Raw genomic sequence first — 20,567 nt, 5'->3', positions numbered from 1 at the left:
GTTATCATAAAGTTGCTTTATTTTTGCTAAAATTGTTTGGACAATAATAAGCTTGTTAATTAATTATCAAACAAATTGTAAGACCTCGTTACAGATTAATTAAAAATTACAGTAATAAACTTATCGAAAACAAGACAGTTTGATACATGGCACTTGGCATATTCCATACAGCAAATCTTCTGACCTTAAACTATCATTACTCCTAGTTGTTATTATTTGGAGCGACATGCGTGAAATGCATCGATTATACCAACTTTTATTATTATGACTATAAAATAGCGCTAGAAAATCTTAAGGTTGCACTAAAGACTAAACGATAGAATTAATATGAAGGTGAAGGTCAAAAAATAATAAATTCAGAACGATATTTGCACCTAAACGTGATATATTTACGGCAATTAGAACATTAGACTCTGTTTTGTTTTCTGATATACTTGCTTTTTGTTTTTTCGATTGTTTATCCGTTAAATTTATAGCAATTAGATTCACTTGTTCTTTTAATATCGTCTTTTTTTTATCGTTATCATTTTTTGTTTTTCTATTTTGTTTCGTAATTTTTCATTTTTTTTATCGTCACATTGTATGACAATTGATGATTGTGTTAGGTTTCAAATTTTTTGTTTTGCAATTTATTTTGTTTTCGATACGAAGGCTGAGTGAAGCGATAGTCATCTTTACATTTAAAGTATCTTTTGAAATAGTAGCATTTCTCAAAACGTTTTCACCTTCGGTGACGTCAGGGTAACAGGCACATGTAGAAGATCTGAATTTTTGTAATCGTGTGATTCTACGATGTTTGGCCTTAGTGGAATAAAGCACTCGCAGTGAGATCAAACTAAAATTCGTCTCCCAGTCGAGGCCAATTATGGAAAACGTCGGGAAAAAATTAACCGATGATACGCTACCTGTCTTTGACGCATAGACAGACATTGCTTCATTGGCAAAAGATTAACGTCCATTACTTGCGCTTTATAATCAGCTATTAATTATATTATTGGAAGGTTACTATCTATACTAAAAAAAAAATCAGTGTTGCAAAACCCGTGTGTTTATTAAAAATAAATTAACGTTTAAGTATGTATACTTAGTTGTAATTAAAATTTAACGACACCGAAATTACTCTTTAGAATTGACTTGCTATAATATTTCTACAAACTAATCAAAATATTTTGTCAAAATACATAGAACATTTTTAGGAAATATACTAAGCATTTATGGAGTACTTAATAGTACTACTGTCTCACTACACACTAGCATCATCAATTAGCATTAGTTTTAGACAAATGTACTATATTCGATTAAATTTCTTAAAATTTTTGTGTTTTTGACAACCCCATACGTTAAAACTGATATCAGAAGTGACTTGTTTGGTATGAAACAAAACGACGGACGCCGACGTCCTACGGCGACGCCGAAAGTGAATTTCCTCGGCGTGAGCCGTCGTCATAGACGTAGCCGTGGGCCACGGTCCGCGACCTCGGCTGTCGAGGCTGCACTTGGGTATATATAATGGTATTTGCCGCCCTGCTCGCTAGTATTTCACTCCTGCTACAATTCACGCGGCCCGCACGACGACGTTTCGCTGCACTCTATGTTCCTCTTCCTCTTCTTCTAACCATAAGCACTATTACTTCCTCCACCTCTTCGAAGACGTCGTCCACCACTGGTGTTAGTTGCCGTGTCTCACGTCCGTCCGATACCATCATCTTGCAATTCGGTCCTCAACTTGATGTCCATCATGCACATAGTAAGTGACTTTCTCTGCGTAAGTGCGCTGTTGTGATTGTCGGGGTTGGTCGTCCTGGAGGACGCGGATGTCCTCCGGTCGATAACCACCAGGAGTGCAGTGCAAGTTAAAATGGGGTTTGATTGCCAATAGAAATCTGGAATTTTAATGTTTTGTGATCTTACCTTTGAAATTAATTAATGTAGTAGTTGACGACAATTGATAGGCAAGTTTGTTTTTTTGAATGTAATTTTTAATACTTACCGTGAAACTTCTTTTTTTTAAATGATAAACATAAGTTTAGTAAACTATTCAAAAAATTTCAAAATTACAATTTATAAAGATTCCAAATTCCTATATTATAAAATTGTTTCAAATACTTTCCAATTTTAGTTTATTATTGATTTAAAACTACACTTGAAAGTCTTTAAAAGATTCTAAAATTCTTCTATGGGTAAATATTAATTTATGCGTTTCAGTCTGAGTTAATTTCTGAAGTGTTTAGAAAATATATTATGCATGGTATGAACCCGCATAAATAGTGCTTTATTTTAGTTTATTAAAAACTTCGATTTACTTTTCGTAAACTATTTTTTATGACAATATCCAATCAAAACAGTTTTCAGCAAAGTAGAAAACGAAAGAAGATTACAAAATTTATTTATTTTCTGCATAGAATGTGATTTGCATAACAATATTATCGGTGAATTAATTTATTGTATGTTAAATTGAGTTGTTCGCAAATTACAATAGAAAAACCTGTCAGCTTTCACGAAACAATCAATCCATAAACGTTTTCTGTCAGAGACGTTCTTTCTCTGTTTCTGATAGGTAGCACTAATATAAGTCGATCATGTCAATTTGGTAGCCGTAACATTAGATTTACAAATTTGAAAGCGCCAGTTTCTAAAAGATAACAATCGCTTTGTGTGGTGTTTTAACCGTAACACGACTCCTCCTATTCCATACGTATGTAATAATTAATTGATACACATGTATATATGTACATATCTGTAGGGTGTTACAGGCGGCAAACAAAAATGAAAGTAAAATTGTAAGAAGCATTCCAAAAATTCGCCGAACGGTAGACAATTATGCGTAGACACAAAAAAAAAACGCTAATCACTTTTTTTTTTCGTTGTAGATCAAAATCAATAACGAAATTAACAATGTAATTGCTGTTGAAACGATTATTTCCTTAGAAAGGAAACACGTGTTTACGTATCAGCTACTTAATTAATTAATTGTAGTAATTGATAAACAACGAATATTATGCATCACTATTGATATCGCTTATGTACTATATCCCTGGATTTGGGCAGGTTGCATTGGGACACCGAATGCAGCCTGTCGGCGCCATCGGGAAACTCTAATCGTTCCTCAAGGTATTTTCTCACTTCCGTCCTGGTGAACGAGAATTGTAGGGTGTCAACTACGTCTCCTACCATTTCTAATTCGACACACAGAGGACATGGACTTGTTGAAGTGTAATCGTCCACCTGGACGTTCTCGAATAGTGACTTTTCTGCCTTAATAATCGTCCCTTGTGCTTTCCTAACGTCTGCGGACTGTTGCTTGTAAAATGCAGCCAGTATGTATTTACGAAATTGCTGTTCAACCGCTTCCAAGTACAAAATCACGTTATACTTATTCGGGGTGGAGTTATCTGACAGTAAACTGAGAAAAGGGGTGTCGTCACACTCAGCTTTCTCAAACAGGTTCCGTATCGCTTCAAAGATTTGACGCAGTTTTCCGTCTTGTTCTCTTGTCTTCGTTTCAGCGGCGTCTGCTTCTTCGATGGATTTCTTAAGTCTTTCCTCTAGATTTGCTAGTAATTGTTCGTGATTTTTGGATATATTTTTGTGCTTTGCCTGGAGTTGTTCGATATTTGTTTGTGTTTCTCGAAGGGCATTGCCCGTTTCTTCAATTTCATCGTTCAGACGTACGATAAGATTGAATTTAGAGAAGTTTGCGATGTCCTCTTTGAGAAATCCCTGCATGACGACAGGCAGTTCTTTTGCATGTGTTAATTCTGTTATTGCGTCCAGTACGTGTTCGTATGCAGTGCGTTTGATTTGGAGAGCTATTGTGTGGGCTCGTTTAGTCTTTTGGGCTGTTTGTTTCAGGTCGTCCGTGTGCCTCTTGATTTGTTTGGTTCTTATGAAATTTGAAAGTTTACACCGATGATCCAAATTGCGCTCCAATGCAGACTGGGAATCCACGTCCCTGTTGAAGTCACTGTAAGCCCTTGAACGTAAAAACTTCAGTTTTTGTATGCATTCGTCTCTGGCGTTGTATGTGACAGTGCATTGTTGAAAGAGATCCATCAACACCTTTTTACCTTTATACAGTTTACTGATCATTTTTTCCCATGATGTGTTGAAGCGATTCCGTTCGTTTATCAAATCGATTATTTCTTCCCTCAGTTTTTGATTTTCTCCTGTTATTGCCCCTAATTTCTCGTTTTGGGTTTCTAGTTTTTTCTCAAGACGTTCGATTTGGTAGTTACTCTGCTGAATCTTCTTCTGATGCTTCAAATCAGTAACTCGGCTGGCCCTTAACTTTTTTATATTTTTCTCTGTCATTCTAATTTGCTGTTCTAGTCCGCTGTTGTTACTTCTTGCCTGTTTTATTTTCTCGTCCAGTTTGTTGCTCTCTCTCATCAGTTTTTTGATTTTTAACGCGTTTTCAATATCCTGCTCCCTTTTCGGGTCGCACGTTGCGACCGCGAGATCCAAGTTTACGGTTTTGTGTTCCTTTTTGAATATCTTGATCACCTTTTTCATTTTGGCCAAATTCCTGTCGGTTCCTTTGAGCAGCGCCCAATGTTCCTTGTCACAAATTTTGTATTCCCTCCTCAAACGATTCAGGTCTTTCTCGTTATCCAGTTCAACCTCCAACATTTCGTCATCGTCATATTCCCCCCGTTTCCCACAGGCCAACATTCTTTTGTAAATACTCATTTTAAATTTTTGTTATTATATATATCGGAACTCCCCACAAACCTCTAAAATTCCCACCCCTTTTTTAAGAAATTCCAACCCTTCACATTGACATTACCACTACTCAATATTACAGACAAATGACGTACTTCCTTGACGTCAAACTATTGGCAGTATCTTATCTATAGAAATCCAAATTCATCTTTTCAAACGGTTTAATATTAAGGCATAAAATGGCCACAATAACAACTTAATAAACTCTTAAATTCACTGGTATCGTTTCTGGACTATTTCTCTTGACTTGGGTAGATTGCAGTTCGATACAGAATGCAACCTGTCCATGCCATCTGGTAACTGCAACCGTTGTTCTAAAAATTGTGCGACCTCCTCCTTCGTCTGGGCGAATTGTAGGATGTCGATAACGTCGCTGACCATTTCTTGTTCGACGCACAGTGGACAGGGGTTCTCATCGACAATTTCGGACAGATCTAAAGGCGGTGGATAATGCTTATCGGGTTGAATGACCCATCCGTCCGCCCCATGATGTCTCTTCTCCATCTTTTGTTTGAAGATAGCCTGCAGGACCATTTCGTACAATTTTGCCTGGATCGCCTCGAGATGCAGCAGGACGTTGTAGCCATTGATGGACGAGTTTTCGCCCAGCAGCGCCAAAAAGGGCGAATTGTCGCATTTACACATACCAAATAATCTGGCGATGCCGTTGAAGATTTCGCCGAGACATCCGTCTTTCCTTTGTATCTCTTCCATTTGCTGAGCGATTTCTTCCTCCAGCTGTTCCGCAGTAGACGCCAGTTTTTCGAATTTGCTTTTTTGTAACTCGGCCATGCTGTCGCGAATCTGCTGGCGCTTCTCTATCTCCGTCGATAGGGTCGTCAGTGTCTTGCCGATCTCTTCAATTTCGATATTCATGTGAGAGATGAGAGTGAATTGCGAATCGTTTATGGTCTGTTGTTTCGCGAAGCAGACCGTTATCGAATTGATGTCAGTCTGTCCTGTGAGGTCCTGGATGTCCGAAATAATTGTGGAATATAAAGACCTCTGTATCGTCATCTTTCCAAATTTTTCCCGCTTCTTGCTCGCTGCTATTTGTTCCAAGTCTAACATTCTTCGCATTTGTTGTTTCGTTTCGATGAAATTGGAGAGTTTGTTGTTGTCGTCCAACAGATACTGCAGCTTGGTCATCTCCTCGCGATTAATTTGAAGATCATTGTAAACCTTATGCCGCAGCGCGTCCAAACTTGCTACCCATTCGCCTCTCTTGTCGTATGCCACGGTTGCCTGTTGAAACAGATCCAGCAGGCATTTTTTCCTTCTAAACATGCTCATTATCTGATGCTCCCATTTGATGTTAAAAGAGGCTCTCTCGTTCAGAAGGTGATCTATTTGTTCTCTGAGTTTCAGATTTTCTGCAGTTATTACACCAATCTTCTTTTGTTGACAATCTAACCGATTTTCCAGCTTTTCCACTGTCCTCAAGCTCTCCATGTTCTTTTGTTGGAACAAAAAATCGGTCAACCGACTATTACGAAGTCGCTGAACGTCTCTACCGATCCTACGTATTTGATCTTCGGTCTCGCGGATGTCTGTGAGACGCTGTTTGATTTTTCCGTGGAGTATTTTGTTTTCTTGGACCATGGTTTTTATTGTCTTTTCGATTTCGCGATCTCCCCGCACTTTGGAAGTGGACATGGCAATATCCAGATCGGACGACACGTTCATTTTTTCTTTCTTGAGAATATTTAAAACTCCCTTAAACTTTATCATTTTGGGATCGGTTCCCATGAGCAGGTTCCAATGGTCCCTGTTCATAAGCGTGTATTCCCTTTTGATGGCGGACAATTCCTTTTCTTCGTCCAGCTCCATTTCCAGGATTTCCTCCGGCGTGAACACCGTCCTGTGTTTGCATATCATCTCGTAATTGGCCATATTATAAATATCAGCTTCACAAAACTTACAAAAAAAAAGTACAAAAAAAAATGGGCAGTGTTTCAAAATGACGTTTACATTCAAAGTATAAAATAAAATCGCAGATTTCTTGATATCGTTGTACCCAAATTCCTGATACTTTGGCCACCATGTGAAACATATATACACAATTCAGACATCTTTCCGAAGTGAGTTAGTTTAATATGAAATATTATTCTGAAAATTCATTTTTGAATTTTATGCTTACTACACGCTACCTCCAAATTAATGAGGGAAAAATTGTTGCTGTTGTAACACCCCCGCCGGGAATCGAACCCGGGACCTTTGACTTTACGCACCAATGTTCTACCACTAAACTACGAGAGATGACAACAACAGAACAGAAAAAATGATTTCAAATTAATATTGCATATTAATCCACTATTAAGTAACTAACAATATCATAGGATTTCGTATATTTAATCGATATATAATTAAGTTAATAAAAACTGACGGATCGTTAACCTTGTAGGTCAGTTTGTCGTTGTTGCTGTTGTCACCTTTCGTAGTTTAGTGGTAGAACATTGGTGCGTAAAGCCAAAGGTCCCGGGTTCGATTCCCGGCGGGGGCGTGACAACAGCAACAATTTTTTCCTCATTAATTTGAGGTAGCGTGTACTGGGCAAAAAATTCAAAAATGAATTTTCAGAATAATATTTCACGGAAATAACTTTTTTGTTTTTATTTGTTTATTATCAACAAAAACGTTTCTAACAATTGGAAAAACGACTATACGTAAATAATTATAAAGCAACATGTAATTGTATAAAACCTAAGCATATGTACAAAATGATGACCCGTATTATTGATACCGTTTTTGTATGATCTCTCTGGATTTCGGGAGGTGACAGAACGAGACGGAATGTAAACTAAAAGCTCCATCGGGCAAGGCTAATCTATCAGACAAGTGAAGAGCGGCTTCCTCTTTCGTACGAGCAAACTGCAAGGTGTCAATAACATCACTGACCATTTCCTGCTCCACACATAGGGGACACGGATTCTTATCGACATACTCGTCAACATCAAGGGGCGGCGCATAGAATTTGTCCGTTTCTATGATCTTCGTTGGTGGCGCGTTCTTTTTCTTTTCAGTTTTCTGCTTGAACAACGCCGTCAAAACGACATCGTATATTTTGCTCTGGACCGCGTCCAAATACAACAGGACGTTGTACCGGTTGATGGTTTCGTTGTCGCCGAGGAGTTCCATGAACGGCGTCTTGCTGCATTTGATATTCGTGAAGACCCGGTCGACGGCCGCGAAAATGGTATCGAGATTTTGAGTTTTCTCCGCGAGTTCGGCCTCGGCTTCGTCCGCTTCTTGTGTCGCCTCTTCAAGTTTAAGCGTCAGCTCTTCGATCTTCTGCTCCTGCAGTTCGGCCCTGCGTTGATTGACTAACTGCTTCTCCTCGATTTCTGCTACCAATTCCTGTAAGCTCATGCCTATGTTGTCGATGTCCGCGTTTATGTGAGTGACCAGTAGGAAATTGGAATCGTTCTCGGCCTCTTGTTTCAGGAAAACGGCTCTCATCTGGTTCGTGTCCGTTTCTTGAGTCGCCGATTGTATTTCTGAAACTATTGCCATATACTGTTCGCACTTCTCCTGGTCCCGCAGTCGTTCCAAGCGCTTCCGTCTACGTGTTATTGCTTCTAGATCTTTCATGCATCTGATCTGCTGCTTCGTTTCGATGAAATCGGATAACTTTTCGTTATGATCCAGGAAGTGCTGGAGTTTGTTCATTTCCTCGCGGTCCATCACCAAGTCCTTATATACTTTTGATCGTAGCGCGTCCAGGGTGGCGACCCATTCGTCCCTCTTGTTATAGGCTACGGTCGCCTGTTGCAGAAGATCTAGGAGGCATTTTTTTCTCTTGTACATCCCGCCTACCTGTCGCTCCCACAGGACGTTGAAGAAGGTACGTTCGATTAGGAGGTGGTCGATTTCTTCTCTCAGTTTCCTGTTGTCGGAAGTAATTGTGCCGAATTTCTTCACTTGCATGTCTAGTCTGTTTTCCAGTTTTTCAACGGTCCTTTGACCTTCGATGTTCTTCTGCTGATACTGATCGTCCGTCAGTTGGGATATGCGAAGTTTCTGCAGTTCCCGATTGATTCTTCGTATTTGGTCTTCTGTCTCGCGAATATCGACAAGTTTGCGTTTTATTTGGTCTCGGAGAATCGTGTTCTCGTGTAACATCTCCTTCATCTGCGCCTGTACCTCCAGATCTTGAGCTACTTTAGCTTTAGACGTTGCAATCGTGTGATCGTTCGACACGTTCCTGCATTCTTTCTTCAGTATTTTGAGTACACTTTTGAACTTTACCATTTCGGCGTCGGAACCCAGAAGGAGGTTCCAATGGTCCCTGTTCATAAGCGTGTACTCCCTCTTGATGCCGGACAGTTCCTTTTCCTGTTCCAGCTCCATTTCCAGGATCTCCTCCGGCGTGAACACCGTCCTGTGCTTGCATATCATCTCGTAATTGGCCATCGTGAAAAAATAGTTTACAAAATGTCCAACGGTACAAAACTTGCAAAAGAATTATAAAAAACCTTGTGTCATATACCTGACATAAAATAATAATGGTAACCGTCGACTTCTTCGATCTATGTATTGGGATCCGTCGAATGGGTGGAGCCTAAAAACATGGCGCCGATTAGGGAAAATTTATCGTAGTTCCTATAGTGTACCGTGCAATTTCCAAGTTTTTAAATTACGATAAAATGATAAGTATTGACACAATATGTGATTGGGCTGACACAAAGCCTCGGAAAGGAAATTTCGTTGAAGGTGAGCGTGTTTTTAATGCCAATCACATTATAAAATTCGGAAATAACAAATCCGGAAGCTAACCTTCAAATTCCGTCAAGTTTACTGCTTACTTTTTACAAACTTCGGATTTAAAAAGTGATTCACGTTATATAATTGGTGAGGTGATTCTCTGGATGATTTAAGCAATATCATATCAATGACTTGCACGTGCAAAGCCGATTTAAGAGAACGTTGCAAACACATTATTGCAACTTTGTTGTATTGCAGCAGGTAGGTTCTTAACCTCAAAATACTTATATCGTATCATTAGAATTGTGTTAAATCAATTACACAGGAATAAATAATTTCTCACTTTATAATTTTAGTATGATTCTAGTTTTAAATATTAAGGTTACGGCTGATGGTAAATACTTGCTGAAATATAATCATGTGCATTAAAATGACGTGAACAAAATTTTATTCCGGAATTCGCTTCTTTGATACCTACTGTTTTCATCCAAGCTTCTATTAGTTTACTTTTTTCTCTAATTTTCCGAATATATTTCTTACATATATAAAACGGTTAGTTTTTATTGGAAAGTAGTAAATGTAGGTGAAGAGTGAAGATCTACGTCTGAAGTGCTATTGCAGCTTTTCACTGAACATATTAACTTTTTATTTGATTTAACTTCAGAAGAAAACTTCGTCGACTCCATCAGCAAAAAAATTTTTACTTTTTTAACGTGTTTTACTATTTTAATAAACAATTTCACAATTTGCGTGCACAGTTCCTATGTAAACTTTTCCCTCATTCGAGTTATAAATTTTGCCACCAGATGGTGTATACCCATTTGACGGATCCCAATAATATATTTATTGATTGCTGATATGCGTAAGTACATTTTAAACAAATAGGGCTTAAAATAAAAGTAAATAAAAAAGTAGCATACATAAAACCTATACATACAAAAGTTAAAATAAGTACCGTAATCACTGGTATCGTTTCTGAATAATTTCTCTAGACTTCGGAAGATGACACAGTGATACGGAATGTAGACGATCCAAGCCGTCCGGTAAGGCGAGTCTTTCGACCAAAAACGTTTTCACCTCTTCCTTTGTAAAAGCAAACTGTAAAATGTCGATGACGTCGCTGACCATTTCTTGTTCGACGCACAGTGGACAAGGATTGTGACCAACATACGTTTCGACGTCCTGTGGCAACGGGAAGAATTTATCTTCCTTAATGACCAGCGCGACCCGTTTCGCATCCTGACCTTTTCGTTTCGTTGTCTTTTGTTTGTACAACGCGATAGCCATAATGTCGCAGATCTGTTCTTGCAACGTCTGCAGATACAGGAGCACGTTGTACTTGTGGATGTAGGTGTTGTCTCCCAGGAGAGCCAAGAACGGACCGCTGTCGCATTTGGTCTGGGCGAAGAGTTTTGCGATTGCATCGTAAATGCTTTGCAGTTTTTCTCCCATTTCATCCTGGGTAGCCGCGGCATCGTCTGCTTCTTGGGTTTTCGTTTCCAGTGTCTCCTCGAGCAGCGCCAATGTTGCTGGTTGACTTTCCTGCCGAGAAGCCCAGATCTGCTGATGCTCCTCAATGCTCTTTACCAAATCTTTCAGCTCACTTGATATTACTTCTATTTGGTCGTTGATGGCCAATATTAGTACGAGTTTCCTGAGTATTTCGTTTTCATCCCACTGGCTCATGCTGCAAATTTCTGCTACCTCGGGAGTGTTGAAATGGGTTTGTATTTCGGACAAAATCCCGATGTACAATTCCGACGTTTGTTCCATTTCCATTCGCATTTTTTCCCTCTTCAACCTGACTATCCTTTCGAGTCCTCTCATCACCCTGATTTGTTCCTTCGTCTCCATGAATCGGGACAGTTTCGTCTGGTGGTCGTGGACTCTCTCCAGTTCGCGCATTTCCACGCCATCTTTGACATAATCGACGTAGCATTTTTGTCGCAGGGCGTTCAGCGTCTGGACGCACTCGTCCCTTTGATTGTACGTCACCGTGGACTGCTCTACCAGATCCATGAATATTTTCTTGCCTTTGGCCACGTGACGGATAGCTCTTTCCCACAGGGTGTTAAAAGTGTTGCGCTCTTTCAGCAAGTGGTCAATTTCTTCCCTCAGGATTCGGTTTTGCCGCATGATGTTGCCGAACTTCTTAACTTGGATGTCCAGTTTGTTCTCTAAACCTTCAACGGTCCTTTGACCTTCGATGTTTTTCTTACTGTATTGCTCGTCGGTCAGTTGTTCCGTTCTCAACTTGATTACCGTCTTTTGGATTCTTCTTATTGTATCCTCGACTTCTCTAATTTCGGTTTTCTTCTTTTTGATTTCTGAATCCAGCTGACTGTTCTCCTTTACCATTTCCGCAATGGTGTCGAAGTTGTCGCTGTCCTGTTTCACCTTGTAGAAGGATGTGGCTATTGCTAAATCGGTACCAACATTCTTTTGTTCCTTCTTCAGGATTTTCAGGACTCTTTTTGTCTTGGTCGATTCAGCGTCGGTTCCCTTCAGAAGCGTCCAATAGTCTCTGTTTAACAGCCCATAGTTCCTTTGAATTCCTTTTAGCTCCGCTTCTTCTTGCAACTTTATTTGTAGTATCTCTTCGTCGGTCAGTTCCTTCCTGTGTTTACATATCAACTCGTAAGTCGCTTTCGCCATTTCTATCAATTATAAAACTCAATATTCAAAAACTAAAGACCAAGTCAATAATAAACATGTAAATATAATAAATGACATTACACTTGTCATATACCATATGATAGGTGAATTCTATGATTTAAAAATTAAAGAATATCGTTATTATTGCACGTTCTAGTTGCTTAATATTGATCGAGAACAAAAACCAACCTCTGGTGTGTAGAGCATGTAAATGTGTTTTGCATGTATCTGTTGGTGGCTCCACTTGGGCAGTGCATGTACAGTTGTTAATGTTTAAACAAAAAGAATGATTGTTATTTAACAAACGGAGAAAGTAAAAAGCAACGAAGCGCGGAGTCAAAATTTCAGATGAATATATTTTGTTAATTGTAAAAATGCAATACATACATTCGCATTGGTCAATTTGAATTTGCAGACGCAAACGTTTTACTTGTCCTAGTAATTAAATTTACTTTTAAATTAGCACACAGCATTTAACAGTTTCGTAAATAACTACGTGCTTTGTTTTGCGATTTGCGTTTAGGTATAATTTGTTGTTTCGCTAAAACAGGCATCTAAATAATTACTGATAACAAAAAATAAATAGGATAAAAACGAAAACGGCACTTGAAGGTTCAAATTATGCCTATATCCACACGGCTAATAAAAGGTAAAAGGCCCATTACCATTACCGACCATTAGATATCTCCCAACGAACCAGCGTAGCGTCCGTGTGTGGTGATTTTTTTAACGCGAACTTCCGCGTCATTCATTTTGTCTGTGCTCAGCGACCATGTCTTTTGAATGTATACGTATATCAGGATTGAGTTACGTAAAATGGAGTGATTTGTTTTATTTTCGACAGTAGTCACATTTTGGTCCAGCTGATATTTGAAAGTAGTATCTTTTCTTTAGCCGATTTTTTTTAGCTTAAAGGTTATTTATGGTTTGCTAAAGTTCTTTACGTAAAATGTATCAATTTTGCAACGAATTCATAACTGCACTTGCGATGAGGCCCTACGTACTAGTCGGATTTCCAATAAATAAATTTTTTAACAATAATAACGCAGTTTACAACGATAAAGGAATTTTAAGTGCTGATTCGTCTCCGAAAAAATTGTAAAGTCTTGGATTATAATTTGCCATACGACTCGGATAACACAGGTCTGCGATAAAAAAGTTTTTTGTATAAATTTATCTTAAGGATGCAAATGTTGGTCTATATTTTGCAAATATAAACTTTGTTTTAACGTATCACGTCACATTTTTTTTGTATGTAGATTAATATATGTATATGTATATAGCTCTATGAATACGCAAATTTATTATTTTTTTTTTACAAAATTCATTTTATAGCTTATATCTCTATTTAATACTCTCTGACTGAGCATTATATTGTCTTTTACTTTATTTTAGATAGTCTGAAAGCAACTATAGTCGTTTACACCGCCTGAAAAAAAAAATAGTTTATAGCGCGCCATATTGAGAGAGATATAATATTAACAATAATAATAAGAACAATTCAAATGTATTTTTTTACATTTGCCGACAATATACAACAGTTAAGCAAAGATTGAATTTAACAGACTTTGTAAAAAATCCTTATTAAGCTTACTTCAGGATGAAGTTGTAACCAAGATAAACACTGGGTTAAGATAAAATATGCCGGTTATGTGTTGAGGTGTTAATACAGTGGACTTATGGTAAATTAAAATCATTGTTATTCGGTATTTCTATGTCCAAATTAGAATGCAATTGGAAGTCGGAGTGAAAAATGTCATCAATACGAGTTTGAAAGAAGAAAGTATTGCTTCCACCACTTTACATTAAACTTGGTTTGATCAAACAGTTTGTAAAGGCATTTCGACTTGACCAACGGTGATTATTTCATGTTTAGATATCGAGGTCATGATTTATATAGGTTTTAAGCATATAAAAAAATCGTAAGGACACAAAAAATTACTTTTTAAGAAAAAAGTCAATTCAAAAATCGCGTTTTTTGTTTATTTTCGATCTTTCCATGCTTTAATATTGCCGGAGGTATTTTTAACCAACACCATCATAAAGAGCATCGTTAAAAACATAGTAACACTGGTTATCGAATATTTTTTCGTCGCACTCATTACGTGGCAAGGGTTCAAATGGAAATGTGTTCTCTGAGCATTTATGGGTTAATGTGACGTGGTATACACCATATGAATATCGTTTTCTATTACTTTTAAGACAATTACGACAAATATTAACAATTTAAGAAAAAACCTTTTCAAAAAAAAAATTTCGCAGACCTGTGTAATCATTGCAATATACGTATAATACATTTCATTTGTTTAAGAACCGTGACCGCCTGGCTAAATTACTGCAGCTATATATTCAAGCATTTACATTTTATAGATAGAGAGAGACAGAGATTAATATCTGTACTACTATAAGGATTTAGGAGAGTGCTGCAGGATATTTAAATACTGTGAAGCAGAAAAGTGAAAGAAACTTATGTTATTTTGGCAGTTCGTTCAAATTTCGCAATCGTGTGCTTTTCGACTAAAATATTGTGTAATTTTTGTTTCTTAATGATATTTGCAAAATTAGATACCAACGCCTTTCTATTACTGTCACCAGAACCATTTTTAATTTTAATGTAAATTTTTAAATGCTACAAATGTCATACAGCATGTAAACTGTTACAGATAACTATAAATCCAATCTATACTATATAGTTGTTGTTAAACAACTTGTTACATTATCGATTATCAACTCGTTTTCGAATAACTAATTCATTCCGAGGAGAAGATACAAAAGGGACAGTATCTATACCTATAGTTAACATTAAATTAAATTATATCAGACATTTAGTAACAGGCTAACAGTAGGTAAAGGCATTACAATATTTAATATACTCGTACCTATACAAATCCATTTTTTGTTTAGGGAATGTAACGTGTTGCAAATTTAATTATCCATAGAAAGGACAATATATCAGAACGTTACATTTTTTCGGAGTTTAGTTTTACATGCCTCTAAATTTTTACTTTCAAAATAATGTCTATAATGTGACTGGCTGCATACACCTTCTAAAAATAGCTGACCGATTCTATTATTGTTATAGTAATAGCTGTTAATATTTTTATGATTTTTGTGTCATAAATGTTAAGTATCTAATATTATGTATTATACACAATATGACTGTGACTAGGAGTTGTGCTGTTGTTACAAAACTCTAAAATCGCTGGATGAATTTTCATCGGCTTTCTCTGTCTCATGTAAAGTATTATTATCATTTAATGACAATAGGTAATATTTGAATATCATTACCATTACGAATAATGAATTTCTTGTCATCAATGTACGTAACTAAACAAATGTACAACTTCGTTACCTACTAAAACCTTTCGTTCAGTAATCACTGTCAGTTTCTCTTGCTAGCACCATCTGTCTGTTTTCTTGAAATCACTGTTTGAACAAACGCTCTATATGTTAAATCGACCATGTGACGGACTGCAAAAATTATTTATTTATTTGTTTAATTAGCTCGTCGAGGACCAATCAAGGTCACGCATGATAAAGATAAAATATCGTTTACGAAAAACACACTCACACATATATGTACATAAAATACACCACGTACACTTTCGTTTGCCATATGCCATGCTATGATTTCTCTTTTTATACTTTTCCTTTAGCGCGAAAAATATCGACGATCATCAATTTGTTTATGTAAGCCTAATAAAAGAAAAAAAAACGCGTAAATTTTGAAAAGACAAAAACAAAGACTTCGTTCGCCAGGTGTCTTTTTTTGCAGTAATAAAATTGTAGAAGTTACGTATATAGGACAGAGTGGGAGATACGTTAGAACCAGAATAGTGTAACATCTAAAATTCTTTTCCTTTCTTTGTTTGGCTGTGTGTCATTTGGAGATGATACACGTACAATAGATAGATAATGGAGTAGTTGGATACGAGGTGAATGAAGTAGAGCGTCAACTGGTATTATGAATATTGTAGTGACCCAAATTTAGCAATTAGCAATAACAATACATAGAAATAGCCGGCTAGAACCGCAGCAAGTAATTATTCCAATTTATTAGTCATATTTGTTATCAGAAATTGGAGTAAATAGGTTTTTGAAAGTAATTTTTACGACCACTTGTGCAGTGACTTGGATTATTCTCATTATTATTTTACTTGTACCAAAGAAAGTTTTGAAAACAGGATCGCTTGGTCACGTTCTTCATCTAAAGTTGCTACCACACCTCTTCTATCGTTTGTTAATTAGTTTATTCGGTAAAAATATCGTTTACAACTTTTTAGATACCTACCGCTAGTGAAAAAGAAATTTCTGTCGAATGGTCGTCTATCTCATCAGACTCAAATCCATTAAGATTTCCACTCGTTTGTATGTTTCTGAAGCGACGACCTGAATTCTTTTAGTCGTCAAGTGTAAAAATCTTGGAGCATCGCGTAATACGTGTGCAATTAATTTGCATTATTTACATTTTTTCTACCCAATTACATCTAAGCCTGTATTCTTTTTCAGTCTTGATTTACGCACACGATTCCGTTGGCGTTGCGTGAACTGACGTAAGCTTTTGTTTCGACACAAGAAAAGAAAAGAACTTGCAGCACGCCTGCATAATAGTTGGTCATTTTAAACGGTTTTATTTCAGAACGGGCTTGCACAAGTGTTAATTTATGAGATATATATATATAACGTCAAATGTATGCAATTTGTTTATTGAATAGTCTAGATTTGTTATTGGTTCGTCTGAGGACGCTGCGTGACACGACAGAGGGATGGGGGTAAATTTATAGTGCATTCTCTACTAAGGGAATGTACTCATACTACGTGAGCCGTTCGGGATGGGGTGGGGGGTCATCAAAAATAACACGCATGGTCACAAAGGCAGGGGGGCGCTTACGTTTTCGACAAGTAAAGTCAATATTGTGAAGGAAAATCTTTTGTTTTTTCCAGCTATATTCAAAACTTTCTGTTTGCATAAAATGACTTGAAACAATATTTATGAATTACTATGTGAAAAGTAGAAGAGAAGGAGGGTCCTTATAGATACTACGGATGGTCACCAAAAGGGGAAGGGAGGTAAAAAATTGGTCACATAGTATGGATACAGGAATGTAACATTTATAAAAAAAAATTATTTACTCTTAAAACTTTGGTACAACATTTCTTGTTCAAACCATTTACTTTACCGAGTAAAATTACTGTGGCACTACGTAATAATCTTTATAATTGTTTTCGTTATTGCATAAAATAATAACAACGATTCGGTTTCAGTAAGGCGTTGGGCAATAGAACAATTATCACAAATAAAGTCGTTTTATGGTATTTAACTTCCTGTAATAGTCTATTATTTCATGGGAAAGCGCCGATCGAATGTGGATGCTTCCAACAGTTAATGTTATACAATTAGAAAATTTACCACGGAAGTAAAACATATCGGCGATATAATAAATAATAAAAGACGCTCAAAAGGTTTTGTTCGAGCTCTTGTACAGTTAGAGTTTCGTTTCCGCCACAGGGCATTCTTTCGATTTTAGAAAACGGAATGTGAATATCGGAGGACAATAATGGATAATACACACCTAAGTATAATACTTGTCATGTGTCATGTTGAGAGGTCGGAAGCGATTATGTTTTAATGGCAGCATTTTTGTGAGAAAATTACAGCTATTTTAATTGGCATTAAAAATTTATACGACTCAGTATTGCATCACACTTAATAAAAAGCTTAAACCATCGTCTAACTGTGTGTATACACAAGCACCGTTGTTAATGTAACGTAGTGCGTGGATATTAATTGCCTGGGAACCAAGGACTACAATTTAACTAACGATCTAGCTACCGGTGGCCATTAAAAAGAGCGTTCTTTTTTTTTTTTTTCTTCTTTCCTAATCTTATGTTGATGATGATGATGATGATGTGCATGAGCTGTAAGCGTAATCGTCTTTACGTGTACGACTAATTGAAAATCAGGCCAAGTTTACTTCGCCGTGATCGCGTCTACCTTGACCGTAGCCTTTCGTTTGTTTCTTGTCTTTTGTACGTTATTATTATTATTATTATTATCATTATCATTACGCGTTGAGAGCTTTCAGAGTCTCTTATGCAAATTATAAACATCGTTCCGTCGTCGTCAAGATCGTTTCGACCGCTGTTGCGAGAAAATCCATCTGTTAGACGTGTTTGTTTATCACTTTGCACTTTTGTTCGCTAATTTAAAGACCAAACAGACGTCGATATTGTCCAACTACAATTCTGGCTGATGATTTAATGATACTAGAACGTGTTATGATCGGTATGCTGCGTTGCAATGCGCGGGAAAGCCGTCTAATGATTTTTTGAAATATTTTTGCACGGGAGACATCAACGTTGCGTCAAGCGACGAACCCGATTTCGATAATTTTGAATATCGAGTTTATTGAGTTGAATTAAACGGCGAAAACGGTTTCATTGTGTACTTTATTAAGGTATATTGTTTAAAAAAGTGTTTTTGTGTTATTTGGGCCTTAATCCACGCGTTAAGATCAAAATAGGTGAGGTTTTTGAAGCGGTTGTTTTAACAAGAGAAAGGCATGTTTAACAAAAGTTCTGTTGCAAATTTTAAAATACCTCGAAGAAGTAGATAAGTATCCTGTTATCTTTTGAATAGAGGAGGTGTCCTTGAGTACTAGACCGCTTTTCGAATCTATGGCTAGTTTCTCCGTCAGGGGGCGTTAAAGTTGACCAATATTGATTTGGCTATTATGGCTAATTATTGATCGATTTATATGATTGAAAAGTTGATTCCTATAGATTCTAGCTTGTTTATTAATAATATTGATGATTTTTTCCATTAACACTTGTAATAAAAAAGTTCGAAAAAAATCACGTTTTTGAGTAATAACTTCTAAAACAGAAGGAATGTAAATAATCAAGATAAATTCATTAAAAAAAAACTTTTGTGATATTAGATCTAAATAATTCATACAGCAAATAAATTATTTTTCATCGATAACATAAGACCATGAGGCTCCACCCTCTTGTTGAAAATCCGCCAACCAAGAATTAAAACTTCGTATTGGTTTAATGTTTAAACAAATATTTGAGCAGGACTTAATGTGATTTTGGGATGTTAGTGGGGGTAGTATTTAATAAAAACCCTGCCAGAACGAAGACATGAACCATTATCCGAGGGGTACCCGATTATGCGGTACCCGGAAAAATTACTATCCGCTGCCCTTTTGAATATCAACCATTCCCGTACATACACAGATGCTCTGGTAACTTTGTTATGCGTTTCACTTATACCATATACACGATTGATAAAATTCCCTAACGAGGGTTGGAAACAATAATGAAGTGGTGGAAAGGGGTTTCCTATCGGCACTTGTATTCTACCTCGTTGTGCATTTAGTTTAATCAATAATCCCGTTGCATATTCAGAGAAATATTCATTTCAAGTCGAACAAATCTACCTGACACAATTCATTCCCGTTAATTCAATTTAAAAAGCCCGTGGAAGAGAAAAATTCTGCTACTGAATGATAATACTCGTCATAGTCGTTAGTGTTTTGCTTTTTATTTTCCTAGACGCTGTTCTCTGGTGCTGACGTAAATCGAGGTGGTGTTTTGTTTTTTCCGTTTTTCGTTCTATTGTTATTTGTGATTATCAATTTTTTAATTTTAAAAAGAGCCAATAGCGATCAACGATTATTTTATAAGAACGTAAACAAATTGTTTAGAGAAATTATATTTACGACAAGTATTTTAATAAAGCCAGTATTCTTTTCTTATATTTTCTTTTGTTTTTTAGCTTGTTAGGCCTTATATACTTTCTATTTACATAGGTGTTTAATTAAAAACGGCGAACCTTTCTTAAATATTAGAAAAATTACAAAGTCCTTTTATTCTTGCCTAATAAAAAATTTAATTTGTATTTAATTTTTCATTGTCAAAGTACCTACATCTAAATGAAAATTGAGAAAATGATATTGTTCTTTTATTCGCCAGTTTTTGTAAATTTTCATTAACTACCTTCGTATTTAGAAACTATTTCAAAGTAAAAGTTATCTATTAGGCATTAGCCGAAACTTCTGTCAATAAAATTGGGTTTTTTCAATTGGTTTGTCGGTAGTTGAATCGTTTGTCGGTGATTTTGTCTACGAGGAGCCCTAATTTGCTAAAGGAGCCGTTAAATTGAACTATATACAATTCGTAGATGCGTGCAGGGAATGACNAGAGATTTGCGGACAATGAAGAAGTAATCGAAGCTGTAAATGGTTATTTTGAGGAGCTTGACGAATCAGTCTATAGAGATGGCATTAATAGACTGGAACACCGCTATGAGAAATGTATCAGCCTTGGAGGAGATTATGTTGAGAAATAAAAAAAAAAAATTTTTAAAAACCTTGTTTTTCTTGGTCAGGCCGGAAACTTATCAATCCACCCTCGTATTAACCGTAAAATATCCTATTTTTTCGGTAACTATCGATTATACAACAAGTAATTAACAACAG

General features: G+C 36.6%; 4 protein-coding genes across 4 annotated transcripts in view; 1 reads left to right on the top strand and 3 right to left on the bottom strand.

Annotated features, from left to right (window-relative positions):
* The first annotated feature begins 1,505 nt into the window (after nucleotides 1-1,505).
* LOC108741696 overlaps nucleotides 1,506-20,567 on the top strand; it is a 30,589-nt gene continuing 11,527 nt past the window's right edge. Inside the window, exon 1 of the mRNA XM_018476582.1 lies at nucleotides 1,506-1,747. Coding sequence (XP_018332084.1) covers nucleotides 1,730-1,747 — 18 coding nt within the window. The 5' untranslated portion in view covers nucleotides 1,506-1,729. The remainder of the gene's footprint in view (nucleotides 1,748-20,567) is intronic.
* LOC108741692 (coiled-coil domain-containing protein 63-like) lies at nucleotides 2,408-4,791 on the bottom strand. Its single transcript, XM_018476579.1, has one exon. It carries the CDS (start codon nucleotides 4,687-4,689, stop codon nucleotides 3,007-3,009), a length of 1,683 nt encoding a protein of 560 aa, XP_018332081.1. The 5' UTR covers nucleotides 4,690-4,791; the 3' UTR covers nucleotides 2,408-3,006.
* LOC108741695 lies at nucleotides 4,888-6,701 on the bottom strand. Its single transcript, XM_018476581.1, has one exon. It carries the CDS (start codon nucleotides 6,613-6,615, stop codon nucleotides 4,936-4,938), a length of 1,680 nt encoding a protein of 559 aa, XP_018332083.1. The 5' UTR covers nucleotides 6,616-6,701; the 3' UTR covers nucleotides 4,888-4,935.
* LOC108741691 (coiled-coil domain-containing protein 63-like) lies at nucleotides 10,304-12,510 on the bottom strand. Its single transcript, XM_018476578.1, has one exon. It carries the CDS (start codon nucleotides 12,079-12,081, stop codon nucleotides 10,387-10,389), a length of 1,695 nt encoding a protein of 564 aa, XP_018332080.1. The 5' UTR covers nucleotides 12,082-12,510; the 3' UTR covers nucleotides 10,304-10,386.

This window comes from Agrilus planipennis, unplaced genomic scaffold, assembly GCF_000699045.2.
Source record: "Agrilus planipennis isolate EAB-ADULT unplaced genomic scaffold, Apla_2.0 scaffold235, whole genome shotgun sequence".
In the NCBI taxonomy this organism is placed as follows: domain Eukaryota; kingdom Metazoa; phylum Arthropoda; class Insecta; order Coleoptera; family Buprestidae; genus Agrilus; species Agrilus planipennis.
This window is presented reverse-complemented; position numbering and strand designations above follow the sequence as displayed.